This window comes from Piliocolobus tephrosceles, chromosome 2 (genome assembly GCF_002776525.5).
Source record: "Piliocolobus tephrosceles isolate RC106 chromosome 2, ASM277652v3, whole genome shotgun sequence".
NCBI classification, from domain to species: domain Eukaryota; kingdom Metazoa; phylum Chordata; class Mammalia; order Primates; family Cercopithecidae; genus Piliocolobus; species Piliocolobus tephrosceles.
This window is the reverse complement of record NC_045435.1, coordinates 84,331,455-84,342,034: the sequence shown is the minus strand read 5'-3', so window position 1 is coordinate 84,342,034 and position 10,580 is coordinate 84,331,455. Positions and strand designations below refer to the sequence as shown.

Sequence of the window (10,580 nt, the reverse complement as noted above, 5' to 3'; positions counted from 1 at the left end):
GAGGCCAGGAATTCAAGACCAGACTGGTCAACATGGCAAGACCCCATCTCTACATATACGTATCTATAGACAGATAGATTAAAAGATAGATATGTATTAGCCAGGCACAGTCACACATGTTTGTAGTCCCAGCTACTTGGGGAGGCTAAGGCAGGAGGATCACCTGAGCCCAGGAGTTCAGGGCTGCAGTGAGCCTTGATCATACCACTGCATTCCAGTTTGGGTGACAGAGAGAGACCCTCTCTAAAAGAATTTAAAAATACTGAAGAAACAAAGGGAGCAGTTTGTAGAATCTTGGAGTGGAGGAAACTTCTGTGTCACCAAACACAGAAACCATCAAAGAAAATCTTTCACTTCCAAAATTAGTCTATAGAAAAAAAAAGAAAATCTTAACCCAAATAAGAGACTGAGGCAAGAGCGTCAATCAGTCGAGGTTTATTGAGCCAGAGTTTGAGCATGCCCAGGAAAGCAACACAAGTCACAGAAACATCTGTGGCCTGTGCTCTCCCAAGAAGTTTTCAGGAGGCTCAATATTTGTACATTTCTTTAATAAAGGGGAGAAGACAGTGAGGCAAATGGTTATGTTTTTGTGACACTCTTAATTAGTGTCCCGTAAATCTGGGCTATATGGAAGATAGGTTGAGCACTGGAAGAACAGGGAGTAACAGAAGAGCCAATTATGCAGAGGTCTCAGGGTAGGTGGAGGAATGATTGATCTCATCCTATCCTTGTTCTGCACCTGGGCAGATAAACTTGTAATTGACATTGTCAGTGTGAAATTTAACAGACTTTGGTTTTAGGAGTTAGGTTTAAGTTGCAGACCTAAAGTTGCAATTGACATGTGCTTGTTTTATAGGAGGATATACATCTTGAAAGTTTTAGGGACTGGCAAAGAATTTACTGATGAGCAATTTGTGAGTGCAGTCACCTGGAGATACGTGAGGCTTTGTGCCTTTTTATGGAGATCTGGTTAATGCATAATATTTTGACACAAGGTTGCAAGGTAACAGGTATCCATTTGGGAAAAGAATGACAGTTTTGGAGAACATTAGTTCTACAGCATAGAATGAAGTGTTGCCGGAATAAAATTTTTTAAAAAATTAAAAAAGAGGCCGGGTGTGGTGGCTCACACCTGTAATCCTAGCATGCCTGTAATCCCAGCACTTTGGGAGGCTGAGGCAGGTGGATCACCTGAGGTCAGGAGTTCGAGACCAGCGTGACCAATATGGCGAAACCCTGTCTCTACTAAAAATACAAAAATTAGCCGGGCATGGTGGCGGGTGCCTGTAATCCCAGCTACTGGGGGGGCTGAGGCAGGAGAATTGCTTGAACCCGGGAGGCGGAGGTTGCAGTGAGCTGAGATCATGCCACTATACTCCAGCCTGGGTGACAGAAGAGAAAGACTCCATCTCAAAAAAAAAAGGAATGCCAGTGTGTGTGACTTGGTCTCCAAGCTTAACTCTCCCTTTAGCATAACAAATTTGGGGGTCCTGACATTTTTATTTTCATTTATGAAAAGATCAATAATCCATTTGGATTAAAAATGAAGTCTATATGGAAAAAGCCACCATCACAGCCAAAACACAAATAACACACTGTAACTTGTTACAAACAGCATACTTGTAACTCATTTCAAAATAAAGAGCTGATTTCTCTAATATATAAAGAACTCTCATAAGCCAATAAGAAAAAGACCAGTGGCAGCCAGGTGTGGTGGCACATGCCTGTAATCCCAGCTACTCAGGAGGCTGAGGCAGGAGAATTGCTTGAATCTGGGAGGTGGAGGTTGCGGGGAGCCAAGATCATGCCATTGCACTCCAGCCTGGACAACAAGAGTGAAACTCCGTATCAAAAGAAAAAAGAAGAAGAAGAAAAAACAGAAAAAGACGAATGGCCTAGTAGAAAGTGTGGCAAAGGATACAAACAGACCATTCACAGAAAAAGATAGATAAATAATCTCTCTCGGGAAAGTACCTCCCAGTCACCCTTTCTTGGAAAGTTGTTGAAGGATGTACTTCAGCAAAATGAGGGAGTAAACCAGGAGACATAGGCTTAAGATCCAGGCAAGAGTGAGGCGCTCAGGAGCCCTGAAAGTCAGAAGAGCCTGGTAGCACTGAAGGAACACTCAGGCCACCTTGGAACAGAGAGGATGGGATTGCCGTGTGGTTCCACATGGCTCTGAAAATAGAAAATGGCTAAGCTGTGCAACAGACTGCCTATGACATCTGGTTGCCCAGAGCTTCTGTGAAAATACTTTAGGACAAGGCTTTCCCCCACCCAGGGGTGGGTTGGGGAATAGTGTGTATGTGCTTTGTTTTGTCCAATATTAGACTTTAAAATCCTCTGAGGCATCAACTGGTGAGGGTAAGGAAGTGGCCCCATAGACTGAATTGGGCCTGCCCCACCCTGGTACATTTCTGTTCTGTCACAGTGACAGTTCTCAGCTCAGAGGTCCTTTGGGAAACTTTCTCTGAGGTGGCCCCTATCCCCTTGCCAGCTGGATGAAGCAGCATCCACCAGAACTGCTATCATCACTGCAGGGGGCTCGGTGGGCAGAGGCCTGACTTGTCTCCATTAGTACTGTGTTCCTGTGGCCAGTGTGGGCCCAGCACACACTGTGGGTTCAGTCAATCAGCCCCCAGCCTGCTCTGGAACTGAGTCATCGGAGGGAGTGGGTGTTGGGCATAGCTCCCTGCCCTAAGAACCTTCCTTCTTGGGCCCCAGGAACTCCCACTGGGGCAGGGCTAGCTGCTGGGAGGAAGTGGGGCCTACTGAGCGTCTGCCTGGGCTAGGGAGTGGAGGTGAAGGTAGACTCCTCATATAGCTCATATGGGGGCACTGGGCTGTGGAGCCTTAGCCACTTTCAATTAGCAAGCCCTGGCTTCCTGGAGGAGGAAAGGGGAAGAGAAGTGCCTTGGGGGTGAGGATTGAGTCAGCTGCATTGTCGTAATGGAAATAGCACAGCCCTGGGTGTCCAAGACTTCCCCTCCATGGGCCTCAGAATCGGCCATATAAAGTAACACTTTTTTTTCTTTTCTTTTTTTTTTTTTTTGAGACTGAGTCTCACTCTATCGCCCTGGCTGGAGTGCAGTGACCCATCTTGGCTCACTGCAACTTCTGCCTCCCGGGTTCAAGCGATTCTTGTGCCCCAGCCTTCTGAGTAGCTGGGATTACAGGCGCACACCACCACACCCAACTAATCTTTGCATTTTTAGTAGAGACAGGGTTTCACCGTGTTGGCCAGGCTGGTCTCGAACTCCTGACCTCAAATGATCTGCCCGTCTCGGCCTCCCAGAGCGTTGGGATTACAGGCGTGAGCCACTGCGTCCGGCCAAAGTTACACTTTTGCACAGGGAGTTGGATTTGAGTGACAAATGGGTGACAAAGGCGGGGCGCGGTGGCTCAAGCCTGTAATCCCATCACTTTGGGAGATGGAGACCATCCTGGCTAACCCGGTGAAACCCCCGTCTCTACTAAAAAATACAAAAAGCTAGCCAGGCGAGGTGGCGGGCGCCTGTAGTCCCAGCTACTCGGGAGGCTGAGGCAGGAGAATGGCGTGAACCCGGGAGGCGGAGCTTGCAGTGAGCTGAGATCTGGCCACTGCACTCCAGCCTGGGCGACAGAGCGAGACTCCGCCTCAAAAAAAAAAAAAAAAAAAAAAGCGTGACAAAGTGCTTTGTTAACTCGAAGATGTGAACAAGACACTGCTGCTGACCCCCTGGTGACAGCTAGCCAGTGGCTGAAAGACCGCAAGATGATTCCTTTCACTTCCCTCCGTCCCAGGTCTGAACTCGGACCAGCAGGAGCCTTTGGGGGACCACGGATTGCCCTTTACACTCACACAGATTTCTCTTGTCCGTCACTCACTCACAGTCCAGTAAGGATCCTGCTGTCTATTCTGCGAGGACATGTTGAATGCAGGGACAGCCATTTGGAAGACTGTCCTCGAGGGTGGCAGCAGCCTCTCAGGACGGGTAAAGCCAAGGTGACCACTAAGCCCGTCTGGGGTGGAGGGTGGCAGGCGGGGGTGGAGAGGATTCGAGGCCGCCTGAAGGAACCTGTGCTCGGAGACACTTACTCATTGTGCGGGTCTGACACCTCCCAGCTCATCCTGTCCCCACTTCCCCTTGCGTCACGTCCCCACCCAGCAGGAGGAGATCCGAGGCTTTGCGCGACGCTGGCCCCGCCGAGTGTGGGGGGCTTTTCCTCTCAACCACCAGTGCCCCACAAGCGTGGGTGAACTGTCCTCCCTGGCTACTGTGAGACGCTGGGCAGGCCATTTCGCTTCTCTGGGCCTCGGTTTTCCTGCTTGTCAAATGGGGCTGATGCCGGCGTGGGCTTCTTCGGGCGGTCGCGAGGGTTGACCCCTGGAGTCAGCCAGCCAGCCGCGAACGCGCTCCCGGGCGGAAGTCGGGACTGGAGGGCGTCGCCTCCCCTCCGCGCGCCCCCGGCCCCCCCCCCCCCCCGCGCCCCCCCCCCCCCCCGGCCCCGCCCCCGACCCACTTCCTCCTCCCGCGGGCTGTCCAGCCCTAGCGCCCAGCGCTACGCGGGCAGCCGCCTGCCGCCGCGCCATGTCAGCCGGCTGGTTCCGGCGCCGCTTCCTGCCTGGGGAGCCGCTCCCCGCGCCGCGGCCGCCCGGGCCGCGTGCCAGTCCCCTGCCCTACCGACGGCCCCGCTTCCTGCGCGGCTCCAGTTCCAGCCCCGGGGCGGCCGACGCCTCGCGCCGCCCAGACTCCCGGCCGGTGCGCAGTCCCGCGCGAGGACGCACGCTGCCCTGGAATGCAGGCTACGCCGAGTGAGTGCCCCTCCCCGACCCCCGGCTCGGGCCCGGGCCGGAGCCCGCCTCGGGTCCTGCGCCGGCCTAGAAAGCGGGAGGAGCTGAGTGAGTGACAGCCCCCACCCACCTGTGGGCAGCCCCTTCTTGCCCTCACCTCGGAATCCTGACAACATCCCCATCATCCCGACCCTGCGTTTTCCTTGAGATTCCGACCTCCCCTTCAGAGAAGACAGGAGGTCGGGAAGGACCTGCAGCCTAGGGGCTTCCAAGATGAGGCCCAGAGACTCGGTAGAGTTCCAGCATTCGGGACTTTGGAGATTTCCCCTCGCCCCCTACCCCCACCATCTCACCCTGGGTATGACCTGCGCTGTATGGGATGGGGCTTTGGGCTGCGACAGGGCAGGGGACAGGAATGGCAACATACCCTTACCTTCTAGCCCAGGGTCACCAGGTAGGCTCCAGAGGAGCTGGGCCCTGACTTTTACCCTAACCATGAGGCCACTGAAGTTAGGAAACTTACATCGTGGTTGTCTTAAGTGTGTGTTAGGGACAGCACTGGGGAGCTGTTGCCCCAGAGGGAGGGGTTCTCTCCCTGTGCTCACTTGGGTCCCGGTGCCCATGGGGACATAGGTGTGTCCCTGGAGGGTCGCTTACCATTTCCTGGCCTCAGGATTATCAATGCAGAGAAATCTGAATTCAATGAGGATCAAGCCGCCTGTGGGAAGCTGTGCATCCGGAGATGTGAATTTGGGGCTGAAGAAGAGTGGCTGCCCCTGTGCCCAGAGGAGGTGAGTGCAGCCTGAGTTCTTGACTGGAATCCCTCCTACAGGCTGGGGCCACGACCTGCAGGCTGAGGTTCTTACCCTGCTGCCCCATGTTCTAGTTCAGGTTGGGTCAGGGGACAACTGGGGAAGTCAGGCAGAGGCTAACACTGAGCCCTTCCTGTGCAGTTCCTGACAGGCCATTACTGGGCACTGTTCGATGGGCACGGCGGTCCTGCAGCAGCCATCTTGGCTGCCAACACCCTGCACTCCTGCTTGCGCCAGCAGCTGGAGGCCGTGGTAGAGGGCTTGGTGGCCACTCAGCCCCCCATGCACCTTAATGGCCGCTGCATCTGCTCCAGTGACCCTCAGTTTGTGGAGGAAAAGGGCATCAGGGCAGAAGACTTGGTGATCGGGGCATTGGAGAGTGCCTTTCAGGAATGTGTGAGTGTGTGGCTTTTGGCTGGGAAAGAAGTGGAGATTTTGCCCTAGGGATCTCGGGAAATGGCATCTCTGTATACCCATGGTCATCACACCAGATCCTTGAATTGGGAGGAGGAGATTGGGTTGGTTGGGTTGTTACTAACAGCCATTACTATCAGCATAACCCCATTCATTTTATCCAGTGCCTAGTGTGTGCTAAGTGCTTTTACCTGCGTCATCTAATTGAATACCCTTTTGGTTCTTGGTGCAGGGGCTGGTTTCTCTTCCTATTTTGAGTAGCACTTCCCTTGTCTAAATCTCCTGACTGCAGGGATCTTGGAGGCATGGCTGGACTTTGGGCTGGGACTGTCAGGCCTGCTAGTGGAAGTGAACTGTCGGGTAGGGTGGGGATCGAGAGACAAAGTAGTATGGTGGCAGAACAGGCAGCAGCTAAGGTGGCCTCGGTTTGCCCCAGGACGAGGTGATCGGGCGGGAGCTGGAGGCCTCAGGCCAGGTGGGCGGCTGCACAGCCCTGGTGGCTGTGTCCTTGCAGGGAAAGCTGTATGTGGCCAATGCTGGGGATAGCAGGTGAGTCACCCCTTGGAGGGTGGGCAAGGGTGGGATGGGGAGAGCACAAGCAGCAATGGGGACAAGCAAAGGTGGCTGGAAGTGGAGGGATAGTAGGAAGGATTGACTGGCTGAACTGTGTGTGTATTTGGTATGTGTTGAGTGTGAGGGTGGATAGTAGCTGCTGGGGAGGGCGGGGACCTCAGGGGCCCCGCTAAAGGGCTAAGCCTTCACCCTTGCAGGTCTTAGGTAGTCATGGAGGGCTTTAAGGAATCATCATGGGCAGAGCTGGGTCCTGGTGGTTGGAAGAAGGACTGGTAGGAGGGTGGCCATGGGTGAGGGTGGAGCCCCCCTCCTAGACCTCTCCCTTCTCTCCTCAATCCAGGGCCATCTTGGTGCGAAGAGATGAGATACGGCCACTGAGCTTCGAGTTCACCCCAGAGACTGAGCGGCAGCGGATCCAGCAGCTGGTAGGTGCCCTTGGCAGCATGGAGGCTGTGAAGCCCCAACTCCTGGGTCCAGGGCCACAAGAGTGAGTATGACCTGAGTGCAGCCTCCCCACCCCAGGCCTTTGTCTACCCTGAGCTTCTGGCTGGCGAGTTCACCCGACTGGAGTTCCCTCGGCGGCTGAAGGGGGATGACTTGGGACAGAAGGTTTTGTTCAGGGATCACCACATGAGTGGTTGGTGAGTGGGGATGGTGGACAGGTGGGAAGGGAGACCCCTGGGATCCAGGCCCAGCTGTATGGCCTGGGGCAGCCCCCCTCTACCTTGGCAGGGTAGGCACTGTGAGGGTGTGATAGCTGGGCCCTGAGTTGGGGAAAGATGAGATGGGGCACAGGGCTTGCATTGATGCTGGCTCTGCTTCTGGTAGGAGCTACAAACGTGTGGAGAAATCGGATCTCAAGTACCCACTGATCCACGGACAGGGTAGGCAGGTCAGTGCCTGGCACCCCCCAACCCCAAGAATCCCTCTTCATTGTCCTCTGCAGAGGTGGGAGCTCCTTTCTTTGCCTCTTGCTGGTAGCTGTGGCTGGTGGCCTGGGATTTGCTCTGAGACCAGGAATTTTCTCTCAGTCTAAGGCTTCCAAGGGCCACAGTCCATCTCTGTGTGCTCTGCAGTGCTAGGGCCTGGTACTTGTGCATTTGCTGGAGCCATTTGCCATCGCCTCACACCTCACTTTCCCTCAGGCTCGGTTACTAGGAACACTGGCTGTCTCCCGGGGCCTGGGAGACCATCAGCTCAGAGTCCTAGACACAAACATCCAGCTCAAGCCTTTCTTGCTCTCTGTCCCACAGGTAAGGGGGGCAACGCTGTCCAACCCAGCTTCCATTTGCCCAGAAAGGCAGACAGTGAAGCTGTTGGGAGTCAGGAAGGGAGTGTGCAAGATCCTCAGGCTTAACTTGTAGGTGACTGTGCTGGATGTGGGCCAGCTGGAGCTACAGGAGGATGATGTGGTTGTCATGGCGACTGATGGACTCTGGGATGTCCTGTCCAATGAGCAGGTGGCATGGCTGGTGCGGAGCTTCCTCCCTGGGAACCAAGAGGACCCACACAGGTACTGTAGCTGCTGGGGACCTGCCTGGGCCTGGGTTGGTGCCAGCAGCAAGCCCAAGTAGTTATGGCTGAGAAGACAGCAATGACAATGAGCTGGCAGCTGGCCAGGATCAGGGCTGTCTCAAGCTTCTTGGAGGAGGAGGGGAGACTAGGGTTCCAAAAATCCCTGGATGTAGCCTCTTGTGGTTCAGCCCATGGCCCTTCCAGGCTTGCTGCTTGCTTGGTCCCCAGTCAGACTGCATTGCTTGGGTCCCCATGTCCAGCCTTGTGCAGTGAGTTCTCCTGAGGGCTGGCCTTGCCCCTTTGCTCTGCCCCAAAGTCTATCTGCAGGATGGTCTTCACAGGTTCTTGAAGCTGGCCCAGATGCTGATACACAGCACACAGGGAAAGGAAGACAGTCCCACAGAGGAAGGGCAGGTGTCCTACGATGACGTCTCTGTGTTCGTGATTCCCTTGCACAGTCAGGGCCAAGAGAGCAGTGGCCACTGAGGATTCAGACACCGTATCCCAGAACTGCTCCAGTGCCGGGGTGTGGTCTGGGCATCCCTCCAGTGTGACCAAGAGCAAATCCTGCCTGCCCTTTCCCTAGCCACAGCCCAGTGCTCTCACTATGCACCTCAACACACATCCATCTCAAGAGGAACATTTATGCCAGGCAGTCAGAGCTGGAAGGGTATGGAGAGCCTAGCCCTCCAGGTCCTGCCTTTTGCGGTGATAACCTCTGGCAGAGTGACTTCACAAGTTAACTAGGAAACCCATGTGAGGCTCCTCAGACAGGATCTTCAACAGCCCAAAGTATCATTCTCAGATAGGGGCACCCAGGCTAAGGGTATTAGCCAAAGATGCCAGGATGGGCAGCTAACCCATGTTTAGATCCAGGTCTCCAATTCATGGATGTCAGGGCATGCATTCAACAACCCCCAAAGGCCACGCAGGGTGGCTTTTAGAAACCTTTGGGCAGCCTCATGTCTGCCAAAACAGCCATCTTCAAGACAGCCCCTGAAAAGAGACCAACTCAGGTCCTGCCCTGCTGTTCTTTGCTGGAGATGAGGAATAGGCTCTGGGGCTAAAGTCTGGGGTAAAGCACAAGGGACTAGAGGAACTCTTGGAGTTGGCTGGGTGAGTAGTAGCCTGCCTCCTAACTGGTTGCTTCTCCCTAGTTCCAGCCCTGCCCTGGTCTGATGCCCCAACACTGCCTTTGCTTTGTTGTTCCGTCACCTCCCTATTATTAAATGTTTTCTACAGAAGAGACTTGTGAATCGTGAATTGCTGTACAGCTTGGATTAAGGATACCTATTGTTGGCCGGGTATGGTGGCTCACGCCTGTAATCCCAGCACTTTGGGAGGCAGACTTCAAGGTCAGGAGATCAAGGCCATCCTGGCTAACACGGTGAAACCCTGTATCTACTAAAAATACAAAAAATTAGCCAGGCGTGGTGGTGGCCGCCTATAGTCCGTGGTACTCCAGAGGCTGAGGCAGGAGAATGGCGTGAACCCGGGAGGAGGTGGAGCTTGCAGCGAGCGGAGATCGCGCCACTGCACTCCAGCCTGGGTGACAGAGCAAGACTCCGTCTCAAAAAAGGAAAAAAAAAAAAAAAAAAAAAAAGGATACCTATTGCTATTTCTTGTTACCTTCCAGTGGATTCAGTGGATTAGTTTTAGCTCCACCTTGTAAGCCCGCACATAATCAGGACTATGTTTTCTTTGCAGTTTCCCTAGTTCTCAGCCTGGGTGAGCCCCAGTGAGAAAATTTTTGGCCAGGAAACAGAAGTCTCTACCATCACTTTTTTTTCCTTTTGAGATGGAGTCTCGCTATGTCACCCAGGGTGGAGTGCAGTGGGCACGTCTGGGCTCAATGCAACCTCCAACCTCCACCTCCCGGGTTCAAGTCATTCTCCTGCCTCAGCTTCTCAAGTAGCTGGGACTGCAGGCATGTGCCATCACACCCAGCTAATTTTTGTATTTTTAGTAGAGACGGGGTTTCACCATGTTGGCCAGGCTGGTCTTGAACGCCTGACTCCAAATGATCCACCTGCCTCAGCCTCCCAAAGTGCTGGGGTTACAGGTATGAGCCACCACACTAGGTTTTTTTTGGTGGGGCAAGGGAGGAGACAGGGTCTCACTCCGTCACCCAGGCTGGAGTGCAGTGGTGTGATCACTGCAGTTTTGACCTCCTGGGCTCAAGTGATCCTCCCACCTCAGCATTCCGAGTAGCTGGGACCACAGGTATGCACCACCACACCCCGCTAACTTTTTATTTTTTTGTAGAGACAGGGTCTGTTGCCCAGACTGGCTCAAACTGGATGTAAGTGATAATCCCACCTCAGCTTCTCTAGGATTACAGGCATGCGCCACCATGTACTTACTTGTAGGCTCTGGGTTTGAGATATTGGAAGGGTGGTCTTTTCACTTAAAAAAAAAAAAAAAAAAAGGCCAGGCATGGTGACTCAAACCTGTAATCCCAGCACTTTGGGAGGCCGAAGCAGGCCAATCAC

General features: G+C 53.9%; 1 protein-coding gene across 5 annotated transcripts; it reads left to right on the top strand.

Moving 5' to 3' along the window:
- The first annotated feature begins 4,464 nt into the window (after positions 1 to 4,464).
- PPM1M (protein phosphatase, Mg2+/Mn2+ dependent 1M) lies at positions 4,465 to 9,334 on the top strand. Of its 5 annotated transcripts, none has more exons than XM_023195522.2 (10): positions 4,465 to 4,795; positions 5,448 to 5,565; positions 5,728 to 5,982; positions 6,437 to 6,549; positions 6,914 to 6,998; positions 7,096 to 7,214; positions 7,402 to 7,465; positions 7,719 to 7,826; positions 8,034 to 8,086; positions 8,430 to 9,334. In XM_023195522.2, exons 1-10 carry the CDS (start codon positions 4,572 to 4,574, stop codon positions 8,572 to 8,574), a joined length of 1,284 nt encoding a protein of 427 aa, XP_023051290.1. In that variant the 5' UTR covers positions 4,465 to 4,571; the 3' UTR covers positions 8,575 to 9,334. The 5 variants fall into 5 exon arrangements, with proteins under 5 accessions (XP_023051290.1, XP_023051289.1, XP_023051291.1 ...); XM_023195521.2 differs by having other exon boundaries at positions 7,938 to 8,086; XM_023195524.3 differs by having other exon boundaries at positions 4,641 to 4,795; positions 5,408 to 5,565; positions 7,938 to 8,086.
- Positions 9,335 to 10,580: the final 1,246 nt, after the last annotated feature.